The 26692-nt window shown below is 45.2% G+C and overlaps 2 protein-coding genes across 3 annotated transcripts; both read right to left on the minus strand.

The window, feature by feature from the left end:
* Positions 1 to 1337: 1337 nt before the first annotated feature.
* Positions 1338 to 6116, minus strand: rassf2b (Ras association domain family member 2b). The gene is made up of 10 exons (XM_077019856.1): positions 5723 to 6116; positions 5042 to 5104; positions 4863 to 4938; positions 4059 to 4216; positions 3881 to 3975; positions 3589 to 3734; positions 3295 to 3448; positions 2327 to 2448; positions 2042 to 2139; positions 1338 to 1738 (listed from the first exon to the last, which is right to left on the minus strand). Exons 2-10 carry the CDS (start codon positions 5095 to 5097, stop codon positions 1672 to 1674), a joined length of 972 nt encoding a protein of 323 aa, XP_076875971.1. The 5' UTR covers positions 5098 to 5104; positions 5723 to 6116; the 3' UTR covers positions 1338 to 1671.
* Positions 6117 to 6479: 363 nt separating this feature from the next.
* kcnip3b (Kv channel interacting protein 3b, calsenilin) lies at positions 6480 to 26672 on the minus strand. 2 transcript variants are annotated; one of them, XM_077019857.1, is made up of 9 exons: positions 26479 to 26672; positions 17473 to 17671; positions 9602 to 9729; positions 9184 to 9253; positions 8958 to 9028; positions 8523 to 8630; positions 8292 to 8396; positions 7944 to 8006; positions 6480 to 7791 (listed from the first exon to the last, which is right to left on the minus strand). In XM_077019857.1, exons 1-9 carry the CDS (start codon positions 26482 to 26484, stop codon positions 7744 to 7746), a joined length of 798 nt encoding a protein of 265 aa, XP_076875972.1. In that variant the 5' UTR covers positions 26485 to 26672; the 3' UTR covers positions 6480 to 7743. The 2 variants fall into 2 exon arrangements, with proteins under 2 accessions (XP_076875972.1, XP_076875973.1); XM_077019858.1 differs by lacking the exons at positions 17473 to 17671; positions 26479 to 26672 and adding an exon at positions 10492 to 10933.
* Positions 26673 to 26692: the final 20 nt, after the last annotated feature.

Raw genomic sequence — 26692 nt, forward strand, 5'->3', positions numbered from 1 at the left:
TAGCTGCCCCTCCTAATGCGCCAGCAGCCGCAGCCCCTGCCATCTTCATCCCAGTCCTAGGCGGGCCTACTTTGTGCACGGGGGCGTGTTTGGCTCCCATGCCGCCACCTTTACCCCGCCCCCAAAACCCACCGGGCTTACAGGAAACCCCGGGGCACAGCGTGGCCAAGAGCAGCACGCACCAGCACAGCGGCCGAAGCTTGTGAGCGATCAGCATGGCCCTGGCTTCTGCTGTGACAGGACGGACGGACAGTGTGCACGAGCTCTCGCACGAGCCCTCGCACGGGCGTGTAGTCCAGGAGTCTCCTGTGGCTTTGACAACTTTAAAGACTGTAGTTAAAATCTGCAAACAAAACCTTCATTTACAGTGTAGCTTTAACAGTGGTGAACATTACTCCTGTCCTGACGTGGACGCCCCATGGTTACAGTGTGAAGGGAAAATTCTCACACAATGGTCCTCAGTGGTCACGTGCCAGCAGGTGGACGACAACTGAACCTAGTGAGAACGCCACGTGAGAACGCTCACCCAGGAAGTGCGTGGCGCATGACGGCCGGACGATAACAAACTCTGCTCATCAGCATGTTATAATGCGTCACACAGCTGAGCTTGATCTATGAAGAAAAAAAAAACACCATCAAACATGTTCACTTTGTGAACTAGCTTCACTGCTCAGTTGAATTCTGCAGAATAAAGGCAGTGTACCGCCCTCCAACGTATCTTGAGCGTGGCCCCTACGGTGTCCCTGTGTGCCCATCTCTTACCTGACCACGGCTCTGTTGTCTGGTCTTCTCTTCGCTCTGGTGACGAGCTGTTCTGTACCTCTCTTATAAAGCTCCTCTGTGATGTCAGCAACTCGCCTCCAGAGCTGTCACTCATCAGACAGCAGCCAATCAATAGTCTAGCCAAATCAGTACTCCAGCCAATCAGTAGTCGTTGTGTGAACAATGACAGTTCTGTAGCTGAATTACTGCCTGGTACAAGATGGCCATTTTTGTTGTGTTCATTTGGCTTGTAATGTTTTGGTCACTGGTGCGTGAAACACGCAGGAAGAATTAGACAGTCATCACCCACTCCTCTAGATCATTCTGTGCATCTCTGCTATACTCACATTCCTCAGTTGTTTTGGTAACATGTCAGTGGTTCTGAAGCCAAGTGCAAGTTTGTTACAGTAAATTATTAGATAACATTTCTTTCTTTATGTAACAAGAGCGGCATTGCTGTTTTAAACCCCGGTGGCATGTTCCCATGGCATTTCACAACAGTGTAACAGATGCCACAACCACAGGGAAGTTCTGAGTTATTTCGGCAGCACAGCACAAACCCACAACACAGCAAGTATAATGAAAAAATAATGAAGAAAAATAAAACCGTTTTATTAAATATTTACAAGTGTCAACATTGTACACAACAATTACACTGCATTACATCATCAGAACAAAATTAGGTCACATTGTCTTGGCAAAGAAAAGGCCCTCAAAATACATCTTAATCGCAAATACAGTCCTAAATCTATAGATGCTTGAGAATGTCTACGTTGACAGATGCATAGGCAAATGTTTGTGTCTGTTTCAGAGAGTAATATTATGTCTTTACGTGGCATTAACATGGTGCAGAGAGGTGAAATGGTGAACCGGAGAATAAATGGGTCAGCAGTCTGCTGGGTCCATCTGCTACCCAACAGCCTTATGGGCCAAACAGTGCATGTGCTTCTGAATCATGGTGCGCAAAGCACAGTACCTGCAACAAACATGCCATTACTCAAACAGCGCACTACTCAAAAACAGTATTACTCAAACAGCACATTGCTCAAACATTGCATTACTCAAAAGCCATTATTCAAACGCCACCACATTATTTAAATAACAGCCTAACTGGAACACGTTTTATACAAAACACGATATTACTTACAAAACACATTGTCATTCAAACATGGCCTTACTAAAAAAACATTTGTCCACCCAACACAGCGACACTTAATTCCTATGAATGTATTTGATGAGTGTGTTAATGGATGTCTGTGTGTCAGCGGAGTCTTGGTACCTCTGTTTGAGCTTCTCCATCTCCCTGCACTCCTCCTCCTGAAGTTTGAAGATGAAGCTCTGTAGTACGGGCATCTCCAGCTTAATGTACTGCGCCACCTAGACCACAGCAAGAACTGCATCACTGTTCATTGTGATTCAGACAAGTGGAAGTAAGCTAACACGCACACTTTTATTCTGAGACTGAATACTGTCCCAGAAAAATATAAACTAAACAAGTAATCAATCAACATGTCCTCCCTCACTGATAGAAGGCAGTACGGCTCACGTGAGCTTAATGTCTTACGTCATATGTAACCTCCTCCACCTGGTCCGGCTCCATGAGGAAGATCTTGCTGACCTGTTCGCATGGCCCTTGCAGGATCCGGACCACCAGTGGGTGCTCATCCCGCTTCAACTGCACACGCTCTGAACACACAGAACCTAAGTTTGTACCCTGCTCATAGTCTGTACTCTTAGTTTGGAACCTGCTCACAGAACAGTAGGCCTACTCATAGTAGAGATGTCAGCAAACAGAACCATACTCTCAGCACAGAACCATACTTTGAGTATGTTCGGAATTAGCATTAGCATGAGTGAAGGAGTGAGGAAAAGGAGCAGTGTTTGAGCAACTGTGCTAGTGGCTAAGGTATAGCTGTGCCCACACTGTGCTAGTGGTTAAGGTATAGCTGTGCCCACACTGTGCTAGTGGCTAAGGTATAGCTGTGCCCACACTGTGCTAGTGGCTATGGTATAGCAGTGCCCACACTGTGCTAGTGGCTATGGTATAGCTGTGCCCACACTGTGCTAGTGGCTCAGGTATAGCTGTGCTCACACTGTGCTAGTGGCTCAGGTATAGCTGAGCTTACATTGTGCTAATGGCTAAGGTATAACTGTGCTCACACTGTGCTAGTGGCTAGTGGTTAAGGTATAGCTGCAGGGTTGCCAACTTTTGACGTTCGCTTGGAGTGAGATTTTAACCTGGAGCCGGTGGCGAGTGTATTTTGTTGGGGGGGGCGAACGAAAGTTGTTGAGCGGGGGGGGGGGGGGGGGGGGGGGCGTAAAATGGACACAGATTCAGTGTTATATCGCCGGTGGATGGCGCCAGAGCTAGCGAACTAGTAACTTCTATTGAATCATATATGTGGATCTGAGGTAAATAAACTGGATATTTTTTTTCGCCGTGAGATATCGGAAGTGTGGCGTGAGAGCGTGTGAAAACGGTCAAATGAGTTGGCAACCCTGTAGCTGTGCCCACACTGTGCTGGGCCTCACCTCCACTGGTATGCAGGAGGAAGAGGCTAAACTCATCTGGGCTGTTCTCAATCTTGAACTTGTTGAGCAGCACACGGAGCACCTGGGATGTAGTCATGGAACTGTTAATGCGAACATTAGTCACAGAACCAAACGCTGGTGTGAAAACCGCCGTCTGAGGGTAAAATAAAACAAACAAGCAAACAAAAAAAAAGTCAGAAACATACAAAGATGAGCCCTGCTATATCAGAGTAATCAATTAGCCTTATATTATGCTTAGAAATGTACAGGTCTTGGACTGTGGAAATATTATGCCTTGTGGTTATAGAAGTGGCCATTGAAGGAACATCTGTGTCTCCTGATTCGCCGTTGAATTCCAGGTGCTGCCCGCCCTCCCAGTCTCTTCCCACCTACATCACTCCTGGTTCTCTGCAGGTATGAGCCCTCCTCCTGATCTGTGCCTGTGACGGACATGTCTTATTATGCACTCCTCCATACTAGCATACTACACACTAGTGCTCTAGCATACTACAGATCCCACAAAGACTGCACAGAGTAGGACATCCCACATACTTTAAAAAGGACTGCTCCAGTCACACATATTTACCTGTTTCTCCTGCCACTTCACTACAACTGTCGTTTGCTTGGATCTCAGGTCCTGTGACCTTAATGGTGGGTGCAACATGTTGTATGTTCTGTTTTCTAATTAAAAAGATATTAATGGACATTAATGACCAATAAAGTAACTATGGGTTTGTATATGTAAAGCAGGATGTATAGCATACTTAATTTCTGCTTTCCCTGCAGCACTTCCTGAAGACCAGGATGAAAGAAAAGGATCAGATTTGATTGGTTCCTTGCCATCTTCCATCTGCAGTCTGATTGGTCTGCGCAGCCCCCAAGAGATGTTAAGCAAACCCTCAATAATCAGCTCCCCTTCTTCCTGTGTTAACCACAACATAAAATATTACACTCATCTCTACACAGCTACGACCTTAACTAGGTACGAGGACACAGACGTCTAGACTTATCCCCTTGTGTGTTTAATAATTAAATTGAATGAGTATAGAGAGACATTCTGATAATGTTATAGCAGAGTGAATAGTATATTGAGCAAAACCTTGCATCGCAAGAGCAGCTGTCAATGGTGATGAATTTATCTGTTATACTTAACTGCTCAACTGGAACCAGCCTAATGGTATACAATGGTTTCCCTTCCAAAATAGCTGAGCAGTCAGACACTGAATGTAGTGTTAATACCCACAAACATAAATGTGTGGTCTGTATTGATACTCCTGTTAATGAACAGGCTTTAATGACACCTTATTTGTGTGCCATGCTTTAAAAAGTCTGAGAAGTAAGAGTGGTCTGAACATTATGGTTAAAACAAGGAAACATAGTGGAACATGTAGCACTGGACGGACATACATCAGGTTGAGTGGTTTATTACTTTAAATGAACTCATTTCTACAGTATGGAGCTAATTAAATTGTTAAACTGGTTATGACCCTGCAAACAACCCTGAAAGTCTCCTTAACACATTACTTTCCTTTCCTCGGTGTGGTAGAGTGTTGAGATGTCTAACCAACCTCTCTGTGCCGAAGCTGGAGGGCTTGTTCTTCATAATACAGGTTGAATGTCTTGAGGTGTGAGAGGAGAGAGCTCCTATAAAGCAAAGCATGATGCCGTTGAAGGAGAGAACCCCAGGACTGCATGGCTGATACAGAGACAGCTTCCTTCCCTGAACTGAGCTGAAAAGGGAACTTACTTGCTGACAAACTTGTCTTTTCCAATCTGTACCCTGTCTGAATCCACAACAGCCATCCTGGCTCTGTTGAAACACAAGGAGCCAGTTTCAGAGGAGAAGCAGACGATTTCAAACAGAGAGCACTGATGTCTTACGAAGATGCAGGGAGTCTCGTGATTTCCTGCCTCATGACTGCAGAATGGCTTCATTCAGTGGAGCTTCAAATACTGATCCAAGATCAGGACATCACAGCCTGGGCTGCTGGGAGGGTACTGCTAGCACACACCCCCGCTGAACCCACCGAGGGCTACGAACTTCGCAGTGCCCATGCAGTGTGGGTAGGTCAGAATACTAAGTACCAGGTGTTTTACAGATACTACTGAATCTATACTTGAATCACCTTTTTTACCACTGAGTAAAAAGGACCTATTTTCTTCATCAGTCTAAAACATGGAGGAAAGCACGCTGCCATTTACTTCTAATAAATTAACAGGAGATTTCCCCACATTCCTACCACTCTCACCAAAGCTGCTTTTGATACTTCACCTCATCAGTGGAGGCTCCTTTATAGACTGTGCTAAGGTTAATGTCTCTCTGGATGCCCTTAATCATCTTAGCCTGATCATCGGACACATGTCACCAAAAGCACTACACAGTGACAGGTAGAACACAAGCTGGAGGCAGAATAAATGGGTCACTCACTGTGTATGCAGACATCAATGAAGGAGATGAGCAGAGATGTGTGTGTTGGACACAGCTCCAGCAGCGCAGAACCTTTTACTGAAAAGTTGATTTATCAGGAAGAAACTGCAGGCGTGTTGAAAGACTGAAGAAGCCCATTGCCCCTCCCTAAAAAGTGGTCATACAGGAAGCTGGTGTTTTTTTTTACTTGCACTTGAATTTCCTGTCAGCAGCCCCGACTTCACCAGAGATGCACAGATAGCTGAGCTCAGAGTCTGTAGCCCGCATGACAGATAACGGCTAAACGTAGTCCTCCAAAGATCTGACACACTGAACTGCTCTGGGACAATCTGCACCAGGGAGCAATCTCAAAACCCTTCTGGGCCCCCCTGAAGACCTTTAGACTACTAGGCTGTGTTTGAGCGCTACTCATGGTGGTTTCGCAGTCGGTGAACAGATGGAAAGAAGAACAACACTGTAAAACACGTCTGTTGCGTGCCAGTTAGAATTGAGAGCCAAGGTAGTGGTTTCAACCTACTGCAGGAGGGCATGTGCAGGGTTGGGCTCCCATGATATAGTGGATCCATGTGGAGTTTACTGCCACCTTCTGGCAAAATATATGTACTTGACATGTACAATGGACATGTACAGCGTCCATGCGCTTATATTGTTATATATATTATATTGTTGACTTGGACCTAGTCAAGAGGTCTAAAAATATTTAGTACAATATTTAGTCACTAGTGATTAAAACATCATATGGCTGAGTCATGAATCAGACTGCACAGCTCATGAAGGAGGAGGGGCATTAATCACCTGAAGACGACGTATAACTGACCACAGCTACAGTACGCTGGAGTCAAGCAGCATACGCTTGTTTATTAGGGCAGAAATCCATCCAGTAAATATGTACAGATAAACTCAGTATTTACAAAACAGCCATTTAGCAAATACTCATCATAGTCATGCAGCAGAGGAATGAGAGCAGAGTGTGGGGTAATGGGGCAGTTTGGGTACGGGCAGTGTGTGGGTGTGTAATGGGGCAGTTTGGGTATGGGCAGTGTGTGGGTGTGTAATGGTGCAGTTTGGGTACGGGCAGTGTGTGGGTGTATAATGGAGCAGTTTGGGTATGAACAGTGTGTGGGTGTGTAATGGAGCAGTTTGGGTACGGGCAGTGTGTGGGTGTGTAATGGGGCAGTTTGGGTACGGGCAGTGTGTGGGTGTGTAATGGGGCAGTTTGGGTACGGGCAGTGTGTGGGTGTGTAATGGGGCAGTTTGGGTACGGGCAGTGTGTGGGTGTATAATGGAGCAGTTTGGGTACGGGCGGTGTGTGGGTGTGTAATGGGGCAGTTTGGGTACGGGCAGTGTGTGGGTGTGTAATGGGGCAGTTTGGGTATGAACAGTGTGTGGGTGTGTAATGGAGCAGTTTGGGTACAGGCAGTGTGTGGGTGTGTAATGGGGCAGTTTGGGTATGAACAGTGTGTGGGTGTGTAATGGGGCAGTTTGGGTATGAGAAGTGTGTGGGTCTATAATGGGGCAATTTGGGTACAAGCAATGTGTGGGTCTATAATGCGGCAATTTGGGTACAAGCAATGTGTGGGTGTGTAATGGGGCAGTTCGGGTACAAGCAATGTGTGGGTGTGTAATGGGGCAGTTCAGGTACGGGCAATGTGTGGGTGTGTAATGGGACAGTTTGGGTACGGGAAGTGTGTGGGTGTGTGATGGGGTAATTTGATTACGGGCAGTGTGTGGGTGTGTGATGGGGTAGTTTGATTACAGGCAGTGTGTGGGTGTGTAATGGGGTAGTTTGATTACAGGCAGTGTGTGGGTGTGTAATGGGGTAGTTTGATTACAGGCAGTGTGTGGGTGTGTAATGGGGTAGTTTGATTACAGGCAGTGTGTGGGTGTGTAATGGGGTAGTTTGATTACAGGCAGTGTGTGGGTGTGTAATGGGGTAGTTCAGGTACAGGTAGAGAGTAGCTCTGCCATTCGGGACAGGCTGCTAATGAACAGCTGATGCAGCACACAATTAACATGGTCTTTTAGATGACATTCTCAAACAGCTTCATGGAGGTCATAATGTTATCATCCTGAGAGAGAGAGAGAGAGAGAGAGAGAGAGAAGATTAGAGAGACAAAAGAAGACCAAGAGAGAGACCAGTGAGCAGAGGAGGAATTCCTACTTAATTTTTAAATAGATGTGGTTTCTACAGCTTAGGTGACGTTCTGAGCAGGCTCCATACCTTCTGACAGGTCTCCATGAACTCATCAATGGTGACTACACCGTCTCTGTTCCTGTCCATCTTCTGCAGAGCACATTTCTACACTTTAGCATTTGTGTACTTCAACATAGACGCTTCAGAAACACAGTGAACACCAAGTACAAGTGATTCTAATAGATTCACTGCATTGATGCACAGTACTTGGACACAGACTATACAAGAACATATGGTTACTGTTTTAATGTAACACTGTAATGTTAAGTGTAAGTGAAAAAAAAAATGTAAGTGAAAAAAAAAACAGATTTATAAACCAGTTGAATCTGGTTAAAGAAAAATGAATGAATGAAACAAATTAATTAATAAAAGCACCTGGAAGAATCTTTCCACATGTTCCAGCGGTGTGTCCTCTTGGACAGAGGGAAATGTGTAACGACCCATCATATCATAGATGGATTTAATGATGGCCAACATTTCCTGTAGGCCAAGAAAAAACTCTCTGTCACTGTGTGAGTGAGCTGCCACTCTGGGTAGTCCAATCAGTCACTGTGTTAATGAGGCACCACTGTTAGTGAGCTGTGTGATGCTGTTGACTCCTCCTACCTCTTTGGTAATGTATCCATCCTTGTTGATGTCATATAGATTAAACGCCCAGCTAAGCTTGTCGGTTATTGAACCACGCAACAATACAGAGAGGCCAATTACAAAATCCTACCAGAACACACACACACACACACACACACACACACACACACACAGCATATAAGATAACATTGATTAAAATGTGCAAGTTAATTTGAAATAAAAACAATTAAATATAAAGAGATACTCTATGAAAGTTTAATGTAAATGGATATCTAGACAAAAACAATAATGCTTGCAGTAACACTGTCAACCTCGGGACAACATCCCACTTAGGATGTATGACCAGTGTAATCTTGGTATAGTGCTAAGTGTGTGTGTGTGTGTGTGTGTGTGTGTGTGGGTGTGTGTGTGAGAGAGAGAGAGAGAGAGAGAGAGAGAGACATTGCTTCATACCTCAAAACGTATAGAGCCATTCTGGTCCACATCAAAGGCATTGAACACAAAGTGTGCGTATGTGGTTGCATCTAGAAAACAAAAACAATCACCTTTTGAATTAACTTGAAATGTTATAAGTTATACGTTTTCCTTAATTTCTCCCATGCTTGAATACTGGATTTCTAATAATATTCCAGCCTAGTGTGAGACACACATTAAAGCACCAGTAGAACTCCCAGAATACCTCCTTGAGGGAAGAAGCAGGAATAGATGTTCTTAAAGGTCTCCTCGTTAACTAACCCACTGGGACACTCCTAATCGGAGAACAAAAGAAAGACAGAGACAACAACAAAGAGGCAAAGACAGAGACTGAAGAAGGGAGGAGGTGATGTTCATTTGTGTTCATTTCCAATTGCTACATAGTTGATGAAATAAAACAATAATCACATATGAAACCACTTTATTAAACGAATGTGTTCAGTGATATGATGACTGATGCGATTAAAGTTTTGCACTTGTGTCATCTGTAGCTTATATTTCTATTTAAGCTCTTATGTTTCACATTTAGGTCTATGAAACCAGCAGATCACCGGGAAGGAACAGACCAGGTTCTCATCAGTCAGCACTGCTCCATTTGGGCTCTAAAGGAAAACCAGTCTCACGTTTTTGAAGCCCCTGTAGAGCGACTGCAGTTCCTTCCTGGTGAACTTGGTCTGTGCCTGCAGCACTTCCAGGCCCTCAGGTTGGTGTCTCACTGCGGCCAGCTCCAGCTCCCAATCACTGCTGTCTGCTACAGATAGACAGGGAAGACATGCATGCAAAGAATGTCAGAATGAGACAAGACGGGCAAACAGACGGGGCGGACAGACGAGACAGAAGCATGCGAAGGTCAGCAGAGAAAGACACAGGCAGACAGACGGGGGTGAAACCCAGGTCGCTGGGGCCATGCCAGAGAAGGAGAGGAGAAGAATCAGAAGGTGCCATGGATGGGATCTACAGCCATCTGCAGGAACTACAGCACAGGATCTCACACAGGCTTTCCTCACAGAGACTGTAATATTAACAGCAGCATCTGTGATGGCAGGAACATCACAGAACATCACAGGGAAGGTAATAGCAAAGAAAAGAGCCCAGTGCCATGGGAAACAGGGTTAGAGCAGGGTTCTGCACAGGCCTGGAAGGATCTTGAGTGTAGGGTTCTAGATAAGGTGGGGTGGGTTCTGCAAAATATGCACTTACCATCTAGGGGCCAGAAAGAGCAGGGCCGTGGAGATTGGGAGTGACAGGGAGAGGTAAAGAGGAAGTAAAAGGAAAAAAGTAGTATCATGTGTGGCTGTGTTTCTGGTGAACATGCACCCTTTACTCAAACATGAAAGCACCCAACACATGGAGTTAACGCATGAATCCACACTTCCCTTCAGCCTGTAACATAACGTTCTCCCTCTACTCAAACATTCTGGGAGAGTTCACAGCGAAGTTCCCATAATGAAGGAGGAGAGAGAGAATGAGAGAGAGAGAGAGAAAGAGAGACCGACTACTGGGATGTCCTTACCCTCAAGGGGCTCCAACAGGCTAAACTGTTTCAGAACCATGAAGAGCAGAAGCATCACCACACCCACAGCAAACAGCTCCATGCCCTGCACAGTCATCACTGCATGACAGCAGAATACGCTCAGCTGCTCCTGATATATCCAGGATGTACGCAAGGTTCATATAGTCCACGCTGGGCTTCAGATCTGTCTCCCTTCATCTGGAGTTTCACTCAATGTCTTTTCAAGATGTGCTTTGGGATGACAAGCTACACTAGCACCAGTAGAAACTGACATCTGACGTCCCCACATCGCAATAGTCTAAAACTGAAAAATAAGGAACCAAATCAGATACAAAGCAAGTTGACAGGTAGTCTGTCAGGTCCCTGTTAACTTTAACACTAAAAGATGTTTCTAAAAAAAAAAAACCCAAAAAACAAATGTGAAAAAAGGAAAAAACAAACAAACAAGCAAACAAACAACAACAACAAAAAAAAAAAACACAAACCCTCAATACTTGAAAGGGGAAGCAGCGAGCCGGCACCAGCGTTGTAGAGTTCAGAGGACGGACGATCAGGAAGATGCAGATCGCTGCTTTCTGAAGTTCACCCGGAAGACGCCCACAGCTCAGTTATGGTTCTGGTCCTCCATTTCAGGTTGAAACTCTGACCTTGCTGCAGGCTTCACGGATCATTTATGACGACCCCTCAGAGCACTTTTCATCGTGCGCCGTCTCACGGCACCAGGAGCAATTATGTGTAGTAACAAGCTCCCCATAATACAAAGAGGAGAGCACTCACCCTCTCCATATCACTCCCCTCCCCCCTCCCTCCCTCCCTCCCTCCCTCTCTCCTTCCCCACCCCGCCATCCCCTCTCCCTCCCTCCCCACCCCCCCCTCTCTCTCCCTCCCCACCCCCCCCTCTCTCTCCCCCCTTCTATCCTCGTGCAGTTCCACACCCTTTTATCTGAATTTTGATCCCATTTTAAGTTTTCTAGTTTTGAGGTTCTCTGAAAACCTATTTTCTAACTATTGTTTAACTATTGTTTTGTCAAATTCCTTATGGAATGGAGGGTCTTCATATGTTAGCGGGTCCTTGTGTGTTAGCGGGTCCTCTGTTATGGTAATATTGGTGGTAGTGGCAAGGCATCGGAGATATGCATGTAGAAATGCTAGCGCTAACAAAGCTGTTTACCACATGCTGATGCACCTCACAACCACATCTAATATCCAGTATACTGGCAAGCGATGACATAAAAGACAGACAAGCACAGGACAAAACGCGCCATCGCTGTTGTGGTTTATTGAGCACTGGGCACACGGCGAGCGAAGATCTTGCTCCGTTCTGTTTGAAACACACTTATCAAACCATCTCCCGTGAGTTCCTCCGCTTGCACCAAACTTGCGTTCAGTGTTACGCCAGCTAATAAAGACGGAGCTCTTACTGATGAGTGTTTCTGCTTGTGGTTTTGGGTTTTCCTGCATCAGCAGAAGGGCTTTATACTGCTTTAGAGCATAAGACACAGATATGGTCTGAGGATTAGCTGACTCATGCACTACATACACCTGCCTCCACGTCAGCCCAGGCTCACCATTCTGCTGCCCACAGTGAGGCCTCCTGCTTCTGAACACTTAGCACTGATACTTAACACTGATAAGCAATTCTACAGCTGCATAATGCTAAAGAAAGTCTCTCGATTTGTGCACATGGAGGTATATTAGAATAAAATAAAGCTCATCATTTATGTTGCCCTGGGGCACTTGTTAGGTGTACTATATTGTATTTTACCTCCCCGATATGACTACAATACACTTTATGCAATGTCTGTCCTGCCCTAACCTTACCACTGACCCTTCCATCAAGAATTTATGACCTATAAAGTAATTTCAGCCGGTTCTCATGGCTGGTAGCTGATGAGTTTGCATTTCTTAATGCATGAGTTTAACCAGGAGGGAAGACCAATGTTGGAGGATCGATAAGAGTCCCACAGGCTGAGCTGGACAGAAAGGAGGGAGAGGGAGGGAGGGAGGGAGGGAGAGAGAGAGAGAGAGAGAGAGAGAGAGAGTGACTCAATCTGAGATATTATTCTGGCACGAGTTTTGGAGTTAACTACAAGTTTTTAGCTTTGGAGCTAACTATGCATTTGTGTTTTAAATTTTGGAGTTAACTATGTGTTTGTTAGTTCTGGATTTAACACAACTTTGTGTTTTGAAGTTGTGCAAGATAACACTATCAAAATGCACAAGGTCACATCATGAATCAGGCAGCTTCAAATGCTAAATGCTGTTAATAATTTACCTTTTTAAAATGTCTTCACGATACTGTCCAGCTCAGCAAAAGAGTTTGAACAGTGATGCGAAGCTCTTAAGAAGTGGCAATCAGGAAAGTCAACTTCAGCTAATCTCCACTTTAATTTAAGCGCTCGGACATTAAATTAGCTCCCTAGTCCTCCGTGAGCAGCCCAACCTCTCACTGCACTCACGCTGCTGAAGGTACTGCAGAGGAATGCTGATCACAGTGGACAAAGATGGTAAATTAATAACTGAGTGAGCAATTTAATAATTACAATAACTCTTCGCACTAAGCAAAACACTGCAGCCTAGATTTAAGATGCATAACTTTGACCTGTGCAATCTGCCATTTGTTGAACACAGTGTAAAATGTCTCTGCTTTAGACCATTAAAAAATAGTCAGTCAGCTGATGTTAGTCAAAGTCCATGCTGGTTCTGTTTTACAAGACAGAGTGGGCTTATGTTCTGCATTCAGTATCGGGGTGGTGCAGCATCTGCTTAAAATTAAAAAGCCTTTATAAGCACTAAAATGACCACTGGAGAAATGTATAGCATAGAACAACAACTAAAAAACTACTTATCTGATTTTAGGGAATCCTTTACTCATTTGAAACAGCCATCTTGATAGCATTTTGATAGCCCTCCACCTGCTGGTAGTCACTGGCCTGTGGAGGTGGCTGAGAACATGGCTGTTTATGTTCTGTTTTTGTTTCACACGTGCTTGAATGTTTTGTTTTTGTGCCACTTTGATGTATGTGTGATTGCAGTAAAAGACCTCACCTGTGGTTTTTCTGCATCAGTCTGCAGAGTAAATCTTAAAATGTGCAGATGCAATCATCAGGCATGTCTTTCATTGAGTTTGTAGTGCACTGTTTTCTTAATGCATAATTTGACCTAACTTGCTATCTTTCAAATTATTCTAAACATGTACCACTATCATCGCTAATGTAAAAAAGAAACACACCCAAACAGCCACTAGAGGGCAGTGTTGAGCAAACAAAGTTCTCTGCTCTAGTTTGATGGTCAAGACTTTTAGAAGCTTAGCGCACAAAGCAGGTGTGACTATGCTGTACTTGTATCTGATGGCTATGGAAGCCCATTCCCGCCACCTAAAATAAAAAAACAGCACATATATATATATATATATATATATATATATATATATATATATATATATATATATATATATATATATATATATATATATATATATATATATATATATATATATTTCTCATTATTAAGTAAATTGCTATCTCATTATTTTGAGATACTAAGTCGTTATTTCGAGATACTAAGTCGTTATTTCGAGATACTATAGTAATATCTATAGTAATATAATGAGATAGCAAAAAAATACATAGATTTGTCCCACCCAAAAATTAAACCACAGAAAAAGCGGAAACTGTTTTAAAACTTTTTTTTTCTAAAAGCGCAGTTTGGCAGCACTGTGTTTGGCTGTGTTCGAAATAGCCTACTACATACTACTGGCGTACTGATCGAGCCCCAAATCAGTATGTCGTATGCAGTATGTGACCAAAATGAAATTTTCCAGTACGCGAAACATACCCGGATGACCTACTACTTCCGCAAAATATTCCAGTACGCAAACAGAGCTATCTTCGTGGTGTACTGCATCCCATCATGCAACACTACGTTCACGTGACCCCGTAGTGTGCTTTGCTTTTGTCGCATACTGGAAACTGTACTGCATACTACTACGAGGACCAGTATGCAGTATCCAGTATGTAGTAGTCTATTTCGAACAGAGCCTTTGTTATTAGCTCTCTGGGTCTTTCGCTTTCTTAAGGCTTGTGTTGAGATGTTCAGAAATATCCCGCACTCATAGCGTTACTGACCCGAGCTCTCGCCTCGCTGCAGCATCGGGTTAGTTTGCGCCAGCGTTAAACGCGAGGTCAGTGATAAGAATGAATAGCAAACCATATGACCATATATATGACAATAAAATAGCTTTATTGTAATGTGCTGTTATGGTAACAGACTAGGAGGGTTTGGGATAGCTAAAGTTTATATTAAAACTTGTCAGAAAGCTATCTGAAACGTAGTTACATTACTCTCTGGCCACGTCCCAAACTGCAGACTGCTACTACACTGAATGTGTAAAAAATTAAATATTATAAATAAAACAAATAAACAAACGAATAAATAAAAGGACACCATGGTTTGTAGTGCGGTATGTAATGTTCCAGAATGTGCTGTTTGGGACACAGCCTTACTGTCTAACATTAATGTTAGTCTTGTCAAGTCAGAAACCCTTAACATACATTTTTTGTCATTTCATTTCAGCATGCCACCAAAGAAAAAAATAAAACCACATGTCACGTTGTGGGGGGGCCCCCTGCCGGTCGCCCCCATTTACAGTGGCAGCGGTCCTGTTTTGGTCACGTGATGTTCGTCCCTCAGGTGGGCGGGACCCGTGATCCGTCTCACCTGAGGGTCGTTTGTTCGTCTATATATGTCTTGTCTTTATACCAGTTGACTGCTGGTTATTATTTCCTTCATCTGGAACAATGTCACGGGTTTTTGGTTTGCGCACTTTCTATTAAACCATCCTCTTTCCCTGAGACTTGGCGTGATCGCTTCCTTTTTAGTTGCTCACCCTGCCCGTCACACCACAGGACACAATGCTCCTGAGTTTTTTTTTTAAGAGTGGAAATAGTGTAAATATACAACAGAGTTTAGACATAATAATAATAATCATCATCATCATCATCATCATCATCATCATTATTATGTTATATTATTTTAAATATTATGCAACACCTTATTAGGAGAGTACTGGTACAAAGATACAGTAACAGTGCAGAAGCTGCAGAGATCATTCTGCAGAGAAGCTCTGGTCAGGTTACTTTTAGTAGTTCCTGTTTCATCCTCTGAGACAGAGAGAAGTTTTAGTGGCCTCCGCAGGCTCAAGACGTGGCTCCTCTCTACAATGACTCAAATTAAACTTAACCATGTCGCTATCTGTCATGTCCATCAGAATAAGCTTGATTTGTTGGATAAAAAGACAATTTGCAAGGAATTTGTAGCTGTGAATGATAAGAGAAGAAAATATTTTGGTTCTCTAGCATAGACCATGGGTCTAAATGCTTAAAGCTCAGCTCCTACAGAGAGCATACAATATTTTTGTGGACAACAGTATCATGTATTATTGCATATCTTGTTTAGGTTATAATGTGTCCTTTAATTTGGATTTATCTAATAATAAACATAAGTATAGAAAAGGTTGCATTTTGTTTATTTATTTATTTGCAATTTACCGCAATTCCACAAATGTTCTATGTCACTATACATACAGTGATTAACTTACCTACAGTGAAATCAGTTTATATTAATATTTTAGAGGATAGGGTGGGCTTTGATTTGATAGCAGATGTGTCCCCCCAATGTCAAACCTGCTCCTACGCGCTTGAATGTCTGGATAGCCTGAACATGTCTACCCCAGCAGAACCACCTAAACTACGCACTTCTATTGGAAATAGAGAAGTGCTATAAAAATGAAACATAAAAATTTTTATTAATTTTTCATTTTGTTCATTTACCTTTGAAGCCTTGCGGCTATACAGAGAGCACTTAAAGCACAAAGGCCATGCCAGGCTGAGGAATAACTTGTATGAGGACAGAGTGTGTTCAGGGTTTTAGGTTTAGGGTGTGTGTTTACTGTAGGTTAATTGGGTGTATGTAGCCTTGGTGACTAGGATCATGTCTCTTATGAGAAGCCATTTAGGGTCATATCAGTGACAAACACTCTACTTGTGCACGTATACGAAACACCTGCACATAGCCTACATATGTTAACTTGCACAAAAGTAGTACTAAATGTTCAGTATGCCAAGTCATTTCACTCTAACAGGAAAGCAGATACATAATGTGTACAACATGCTCATGAAAATAAAGTGCAGAGTGGTCTGATGTTTGTTTAATTGTAAACAAGCGAAATGTCCATATAGTATACGAACTCCTGATTAATTATGTAAATTTGAAAATTAAGACTGGTGGTCATTAATCGGACATTATCCACTGTTAGAAATGCTAAGATCAATTACAAAAAGTGAGTTGATTCCATACTAATTAAATTATAGATGCAAACACTAGTTAATAGGTTCACTATGCACACATGATCACACACCCAGACCTGCTCTCTCTCTCTCTCTCACACACACACACACACACACACACACACACACACAAGCCCTCTCTTCACTGCTGTTTGCCTAAAACAAGCGATGTATATTTGGACATGAACACCTATGTATTTTAGATCCTTGATCTATGTAATAGAATATGTAATAGAATAATCACATATATAATTACATTTGTTATTTCTGTATTGTAGTTGGGAGACTGGATGGATATAGGAGATGTAGGAAGACTACACCAGTACAGCAGGTGCCCAGGGGGGTGGAGCTGAATCAAGCTACAAGGGTAAGTTCACTGGGTTACAAGGGGCAGAAAGACATGATGGGACAGTTCTGAATACCCACCTTCAAAATTCAATAATAATCCAAAGGTAACCTATAGCCTATAGGCTTTAAAAGAGAAGGGCCCCACCTGGGCCATAGGAGACCAGGGGGAGAGTGGTGTGTGTGTGTGTGTGTGTGTGTGTGTGTGTGTGTGTGTGTGTGTGTGTGTGTGTGTGTGTGTGTGTGTGTGTGTGTGTGTGTGTGTGTGTGTGTGTGTGTGTGTCCATACCTATGCCCTGTGGTGCTGTACTGGAAATGAGCCATCTGACCAAGCAGCACTTCATCAAGCTCTTACGGTAGAGGTGGGGCTTGTGCCACTTGGCCCCGCCTTCCTTGTACCTGCTGGGGCCTCCATCCTGATCCATATGCATGTCAGACACATTCACATTGGAGAGAAGGACCCTGTCCACATCCTTTAGTTCTTTGACCTGTAAGGGACATAAATCAATAAGAAATGGACAAGAGTGAATGTGACTGAGAACCTAACAGAGTGACAGAGATAGTATGGTGTGTTATTTACATTTTACAGCATTTGGCAGACGCTCTTATCCAGAGTGACGTGAGCACGTATCCAAACTGACTTGAGCACGTATTCAGAGTGACGTGAACACTAGTATGATTCCAGGCGAGCTGCAGGTATGACTAGGGCTGCAGGTATGTTTGCAGAGGTGTGCGTGTGTTTGCAGAGGTGGGAACGCAGCTTGTACCCATTTGGGAAGGAAAACGACAAACTCGTTCAGGAAGTACACCTGCATGTGCCAACATGATGATACTGCGCACTAATTTACAGAACACTGTGCACACACCCATCCTGCTGCAGGTACAAAGGCTACGGTAGGGTTGCGTGCCGAGGGAAAACAGACCAGCTGTTTGGGGACGCTTTGACTGGCACCAGCATACCCATCATGTAAACCTCCGGAGTGTTCAGCTTCAGCTGGTGATGCGCTTATGCAAAACAGACCATTTCTACCCAATCAGCAGCAGAGGGATGGGATGGAAATTGAGGGGTTACTGCAAGCAAAACTGAAGGAGAAGCAAAGACAGAAGTGACAGTGACCCTAATGCCAGAAAGAGCTTGGGTCTATGATACGGAGTGTGTGTGTGGTCTATGAATGTTTACAGAAACACCCCCCCCCCCCTCCACACCACCACCACACACACACTTCTAATTCTTTTATTTACATATGAATAGACAGTACGTCTTGAGCTGGCAATTCAGAGCATCATCAATAATCCTGAGTCCTTAAAAACAGTCGAGAACCTGTGTGCTGAGACACTGTATCCGCAGCACGGAGCCAAGCATGAGCTTAGGTCAGATAGACAGCACACCCCCCCCCCCCCCCCCCCACACACACACACACAAACACACACACACACACACTTTAAAACTGTTGAGCCCATTATGAAAAAAATGTCAGCATTTATTAAAATTCAGGTCTTTCAACCAGACACAACCAAACACAAAGGCTTGAACTAAAATAACACACAATAGGTGCATCAGTCTGAAAGGTGTCTAATGTTTCCTCTGAGAGATGGAAACAGAGGAACATTAAAAAACTGCATCAGCGAACAGCTTTATTTTGCGGACCAAACATGAATGGTCTGCCACCTGTGTTGGACTCTGTCTCTGTATGGATCTGAGTATTCTTGTGCTCATCATAATTCTGATGTGAATATGTTTATTTTGGTCTATAAAAAAGAAATTATATTTTGGTGTACCACACCTAGAACACATGCGGTCTCTAGACCACCAACAGCTCTTCAACACAGCCAGTCTCTGACCGCTTAACTGCTAGCTCAAAACAAAGAAAACTGCTGTTCAAATTTCGCTGGTTTTCAGTTCTCAGTGGTCTGGAGGGTGTACACTATCTGACTTTGACTCTGAATCACCTGCGTCCTTGTCGGTGTGTACATGAGCCTGTGTATCTATCTATCTGTATATCTGTGTGCCTGTCTGTCTGTCTGTGTCCCTGTCTCTCTGTCTATGAACACATGTCTGTGTCCCCATCTAAAGACAAAGCTTAAACACACCCTCCAACTCCACACAAAACACTCACTTTTATGTACTTTTACACTGGGGATTACAGTGTTATGTAGAGGACCAGTCAATAGGATAATCATGTGAGAAAATCCACACACAGAGCATAAAAACCACATGTACATGTACACACACACACACACACACACACACACACACACACACACACACACACACACAGACACACACACACACACACACACACACACACACACACACACACACACACACACACACACACACACACACTTTGAGGCACTGTTCCCTTGGATTGCTCGATAACGTTCTCTTGGGTCTTTCTTTAGGCTTGGAGACTATTTCATTAATGATTAAAAATCTTTACTGTGTTTAAAGTGTATCCTCCATTTCTCCTTCGTAAGATGAAAACTTAATCCTTACATTCCGGTGTTAAAATATTTTACGGGAAGATTTCAAACAGCAGCTTTGTTTTTTCAGGCATATTGCATTCTCCTCCCTAATTATGGGTAGCTTTATTCTAAGAAGAAACCACAGGTCTCCTTCTCCAGAAGTCTTTCTTTAAATTGTCCTGAAGGGTCTGGTAAGCATAATGTCTTTAGACAACAGCCAATTAAACACTCAGTCTCCTTCACACTTAAGGCATGTAGTCTAATCTCCCTCTTTCCTTCCCTGTTGCCTAAATGCTCTTTCCTACTGTTGTCATTACCTCCACATTTCTCATCCTGGGTCATCCAGTGGAAGTGGAGTGTCATACTTCACCTCTTTTAATCGGATGAATTGAGGAAGATGAGGACTATTACACAACACAGTGAGCAGCATTCCTGCTGTGGCAGGTCTGACACAAGTATCTGTTACTGTGCATATTTATGTTCAACACATTTTACACAACATCCATCACACCTGTCTGGGTCTGTTCCAATTTGTTTAGGATGGCAGTATTGCACATCCTGTACATTCTGGAGTGATCAATGTGGAGTCATTAGTAATGAAGAGTGAACTCTTTGAGGAGTGATAGGACGTGTTTGTAATTAGGAAATTATTTCTAAAGAGGAGTGATAGTCTGGTCAGAGTCCTGACTTAAACCCTGTTTGATTGATGTTGCAGCAACTGAATTGCACAGTTCATTCTCAAAGGCCTATAAATGTCACTGTTCTATAATGAATGTACCAAAATTCCTCCACAGCACGTTGCGACGCTAACAACTACAGAAAGCGATTGCAGTGATTACTGCTAACGAGGCTATCCTATGCCAAGTGGTTGGTCCCTGTTCCACAAAAGGGGACTGAGTGTTAAATGTTAATAAATGCAGTGTTTATCACATAGTGGTGTCCCCTCAGGATGTATTTAAGGTGTTATGTTTTGGTTTATGACGAAGCTGAATATCATGTTTGAAATGTGCTCAATAATTCCAGGTCACTGGTGGAACAGAATCACTTATACGCGTATAACCGTCAGTAATCTGTTTACGAAATCACAAATGGTTAAATTAAAACAGAATCACAATGAGAGATTGGTAAACTAATTAAAAAGTCCAGGTAAAACACGATATTCTGATAAATATCCGTTAGCCTCCATCAAAGCAAACTAGATTGTAGCCTATATGAAAAGTTTTATTCTGTTAATGTTGAAACGGGAAAAGTAACGATTGTTATTGTTGTTACTAAATCTTTCTGAATTATTCATTCTGTCACGACCTCCGACCCAGCGGACTCCAATTCCCAGCATGCTCAACCACGACGGCGGAGATCCGCCTCCCCGGAGTATTAGCCAGCTGTAGCCTATTACGCTTGTTCAATATAAGACCAGTCATGAGTGTGCAACGTTGCGAAGTATTGCCGACATTCCATTGGAAGCGTACCAAGCCTTATTCGTGTATGATACCCTGGTTTGACCTGTATTGTGTGTTCCGTGTTCCCCTCTCTTGGATTAGCCCTCTGGTACCTCTGCTCGTTTGTATTGCTGTAGTGTATGAACCTGGACTGCCCCCGACCTCTCTTTGGATCTCCCTGTTATCATTAAATCTTACTTTATTGAACGTCTGCAAGCGTCTGTGTAGCGTCATGTTTCCAGCATCACAGAATACTTCGCCTTCTCAACAGACGGCAGACTCCGACGGTGTGGCACGGGCTGTCGCTGCTCAAGGACAGCTCCTGGGACAGCATCAACAGCACTTCGGTGAGATCAGTACGTCCTTGGATAACATCTCAAGACAACAGGACGACTACCAACAGCAGTTGGCCAGTATGGCACAAAACATGCAGGAGATCACCTCACAGCTACAGAGGATGGCTGTTGCTGCACCTGATGCCCCAGCAGAGGTACCCACCGAGAATCCGGCCCCCGCCCTGTACTACACCGTTAGCAAACCCGACAAATACGACGGAAAACCGGAAGCCTGCCGTGGATTCTTGCTTCAATGTGAGATCTACTATAACAACAACCCCCCTAGCTCTGATCACAGAAAGATCGCCTTCTTTGTCTCACGTCTCACCGGAGAGGCTTTGGAGTGGGCCACAGCCACTTGGGAGAATACGAGGGGGCTGACGTATGACCAGTTCATTACACAGTTCAAGGCGGTATTCGATCACCCTCATGGAGGAAGATCCTGCGGGGAACTGCTTCCCAAACTGAGACAGGGCAGGCGCTCAGTAGCGGTTTATGCGAGGGAATTCCGCACCATAGCAGCTGGTAGCGGATGGAACGATGCGGCTCTCATGGTTACTTACCGTAACGGATTGAGAACGGAGGTCCTCCAGGAAGTGGCCTGTCGGGATGAAGGGCTCAACTTGGACCAGCTCATCGCACTCACGATCCGAATCGATCATCTGCTAAACGAGCGTAGGAGCACCCAGTCCAGGCAGGTCGTCCCTTCCTCACCTGCTGTCACTCGGGAGACTGAGCACCACAGGGCGGACGAGCCTATGCAGTGCGACTCCTCTCGTCTCACTCCGGAGGAACGAAGAAGACGCTTTGAGGGCTACCTATGTTTGTATTGTGGGGAACCCGGGCATGTGGTGAGGAACTGTACCCAGACCACCAGAAACAAACCCGGCAGCCAACTCCGGTCCACCAGGGTGAGTGTTGACCAACCAGAGCTGTGCAAATCTCTCACACTACCAGTCGTCATACATTCGCCTGCTACTGCGTATGCTTCCACAGCGTTAATCGATTCAGGAGCCGAGGGAAACTTCATACGCGAGGCTCTCGCAGTGGATTTGGGGTTCACGCTTGAACCCCTCGTCCGAAAAATCTCTTTGTCCGCTCTGGATGGGGCGCCTGTAGGAGGGGGTTTTGTGTATAAGCAAACAGTACCCATTAAAGTTCAAGTTGGTGCATTTCACACGGAAGATATATCGTTCTTTGTGGTTAGTTCATCTGTATTCCCCATTGTGTTAGGCCTGCCTTGGCTTCGCAAACATAACCCACAGGTTTCCTGGAAGACCCGAGAGCTAATCAAATGGTCCTCCTACTGCTTGGAGAATTGCATACACACCGCTTGTCTACGGCTCCTGTCCACTAGTATTGAAAGTCCCGAGACGGCGGAATCCAAGGCTTGTTCACTCCCACCAGAGTATCATGATCTGAAAGCAGTGTTCAGTAAGGAGAACGCTACTCACCTCCCCCCTCATCGACCTTACGACTGTGCCATCGACCTCTTGGAGGGAGTCTCCTTTCCTAAAGCGAGGATTTATCCCCTGTCCAGGGAGGAGGAGAGAACTATGGAGGAGTACGTTACTGAAGCCTTACAGCAGGGTTTTATTCGCCCTTCCACCTCGCCTATTGCATCAGGTTTCTTCTTTGTGCGAAAGAAAGACGGAGGACTCCGGCCTTGTATCGACTACCGAGGCGTCAATCTGATATCCAAGAGGTATCCGTATCCTCTACCACTCATTCCCGCAGCACTAGAACAACTCCGTGAGGCCAAGCTGTTTACAAAATTGGATCTCAGAAGCGCCTACAACCTTGTGCGAATAAAAAAGGGAGACGAGTGGAAGACCGCTTTTCACACCACCAGAGGGCACTACGAGTACACGGTGATGCCTTACGGCTTAAGTGTAGCCCCTTCGGTCTTTCAAGCTTTTATCAACGATGTGTTGCGAGCGTTCTTAGGGAAATGCGTTATCGCTTACATTGATGACATCTTAATATACTCCCCAGACATGAAGACACACATTGAACACGTGCGCCAGGTGCTACGTACCCTACTACAGAATCAACTATATGTCAAACTAGAAAAGTGTTTGTTTCACCAGTCATCAGTGTCGTTCCTAGGCTACGAAATCAGCTCAGGGGGCGTGACCATGGACGACAACAAGATCCAGGCTGTCCTTCAATGGCCCATACCACGTACGGTACGTCAATTACAAAGTTTTCTAGGGTTCGCAAATTTCTACCGACGTTTCATCCGCAGCTACAGCTCCGTGGCGGCGCCCCTCACTGCTCTGTTGAAAGGAAAACCCAAGCAGCTCCAGTGGACCGCGGAGGCAGAACAAGCCTATAGGAACCTCAAGCGTGCTTTCACTAGCTCACCTGTGCTGAAGCATCCTGACCCATCGGCTCCGTTCATAGTGGAAGTTGACGCCTCCAACGTGGGTGTGGGTGCAGTCCTGTCGCAACGGGTTGGTGAGTCTCGAATGCATCCAGTGGCATATTACTCTCACAAGTTGTCTGCGGCGGAGAGAAACTACGGCATCGGGGAACGTGAACTCCTGGCGATAAAGTTGGCGTTGGGGGAATGGCGTCACTGGTTGGAGGGGGCTGATCACCCATTTCGTGTCATTACTGACCACAAGAATCTGGAATACATACGCAACGTGCAGAAGCTGTCTCCACGTCAGGCGCGGTGGGCGCACTTTTTCGAGAGGTTTAACTTCACTATTACCTACCGTCCTGGGCAGAGGAATACAAAGGCAGACGCTCTGTCGCGTATGTACCAAGAGGAGGGGGAGGCTAGCGACGGTAAACCGGGAACCGTTATCCCGTCCGAGCTCATAGTCTCTTCTATACGTTGGGATATTGACGAGGAAATTACAGCACTACTGAAGGACACGGAAATACCTGCAGAATGTCCGCCAGAAAAAACCTATGTCCCCCCGGCATGTCGTGACCGGCTTTTGGCATGGGCCCACACATCTCCCACTACAGGTCACCCAGGGGAGACACGCACACATCAGCTCCTCACCCGGAGATATTGGTGGGAGAGCATGACCGCGGACGTGCACAGGTATGTCGCCTCATGTTCAACGTGTTCACAGTGCAAAACCCCGAAGTCTCTTCCAGCAGGCAAACTCCACCCCCTGCCCGTGCCGGTGAGACCCTGGACCCACTTGGGATTGGACTTCGTGACTGACCTGCCGGATTCGGAAGGCTACACCACCGTACTTACGGTGGTAGATAGATTCTCACGGGGAGTACGCTTCGTTCCCTTTCCCGGTATCCCAAGCGCTTTTCAAACCGCTGAGGCAGTATTCCAACACGTCTTTCGCAATTATGGAATCCCAGAGGACATAGTAACAGACCGGGGACCGCAATTCACCTCTCGAGTATGGTCGGCATTCCTAGAACGACTCGGAATCGCGGTGAGTCTCACTTCCGGATACCACCCTCAGTCTAACGGTCAGTGTGAGCGAATCAACCAGGAACTCGGGAAGTTCTTAAGGATGTTCTGTCTAAATAACCCTACTGATTGGTCTAGGTTTCTCCCGTGGGCAGAGATGGCCCAGAATTCGCTAACCAGCTCCGCTACAGGTCTTACGCCGTTCGAATGTTGTCTAGGTTACCAGCCGAACATGGCACCATGGACAGCGACACAATCCGACGTCCCCGCTGTTGACGACTGGATCACGCGTAGCGAGAAAGTCTGGGAGGAGACGCATCGACGCATCAACACGGTATTACAGCGCAACAAGGCGAAGGCTGATCGTCGGCGTGGTCCCAACCCGGACTATGAGGTGGGGGATCGGGTATGGTTATCCACGAGAGACATACGTCTGAGAGGTTACTGTCACAAGCTCAAACCCAGGTTCATAGGACCGTTCCGGATCACCAAGCGTGTCAACGAGGTGACATACAGAATCGAGCTTCCACCACACTACCGAATAAACAACTCCTTTCACGTGTCCCTGCTGAAACCTGCTACTACGGGTCCCCTGGACGAGGCTGCTATAGAGGACGTTCAGCCCATAACCATTGATTACGACGGTACTCCCGTCTACACCATACGTGCAATTCTAGACTCCAAACGTCGTGGTAATGTTCTGCATTATTTGATAGATTGGGAGGGATTCGGCTCGGAGGAACAGCGATGGGTGCCGGCTAAGGACGTCTGGGACAAAGGAATGGTGGCGGATTTCCACCGCCGGTATCCTGGGCGACCGGCGCCTCGCCCCCGGGGCCGCCCCAGGGGTACAGCGATCCTTCCCCCTCCTGCGGCTGGTGGGCGTCGCGGACGTCCTCGGCGCTCGGCCGTTCCGGCCGCCTCGGGGGAGGGTACTGTCACGACCTCCGACCCAGCGGACTCCAATTCCCAGCATGCTCAACCACGACGGCGGAGATCCGCCTCCCCGGAGTATTAGCCAGCTGTAGCCTATTACGCTTGTTCAATATAAGACCAGTCATGAGTGTGCAACGTTGCGAAGTATTGCCGACATTCCATTGGAAGCGTACCAAGCCTTATTCGTGTATGATACCCTGGTTTGACCTGTATTGTGTGTTCCGTGTTCCCCTCTCTTGGATTAGCCCTCTGGTACCTCTGCTCGTTTGTATTGCTGTAGTGTATGAACCTGGACTGCCCCCGACCTCTCTTTGGATCTCCCTGTTATCATTAAATCTTACTTTATTGAACGTCTGCAAGCGTCTGTGTAGCGTCATGTTTCCAGCATCACACATTCTAATTTGCTTTGATCCTTTATATGAGACTAAAAAATGTATCCGACAACCAGCCATTTTTTATTTAAAAATAAAATTAATAAAATTTATTTTTTCAAAGATCAGAACGTTTTTAAAGAATCGCAGTACATATAATCATTATAAATTAACCACAACCTTTGTGCGTTTGCTAAAGTTCCTAAACAATTTTATGTCGTGACTGACATAGGAAAGCAAATACTTGAATGAATGACAACATTTCTCACCATGTGAGAAATGATCAATGATCCCGCCAACATTTTTCTCCAGCAACCTCGATTAGTGACGCAGTCTTTATGAAATAAACCTTACCTGCATGGTTTTCAGCTACAGTATCTCTTTTCCGTTTCCACAGCTGTAAAACGTCTTCAGTCTGTCACCTGCTGTCGCCTTTACTTTCTGTCCATTAACGTTGTTGGGAGTTGCAAGCGCAGAAACTCACGCGCACTCGAGACGGAGCGCGAGCAAGGAAGAAAGGGATGCAAGGGGCGGGAAAGAGAGACGCTCGAGCGCACCTGAAGAGGAC

The sequence above is a fragment of the Brachyhypopomus gauderio genome, chromosome 10, assembly GCF_052324685.1.
Source record: "Brachyhypopomus gauderio isolate BG-103 chromosome 10, BGAUD_0.2, whole genome shotgun sequence".
NCBI classification, from domain to species: Eukaryota; Metazoa; Chordata; class Actinopteri; order Gymnotiformes; family Hypopomidae; genus Brachyhypopomus; species Brachyhypopomus gauderio.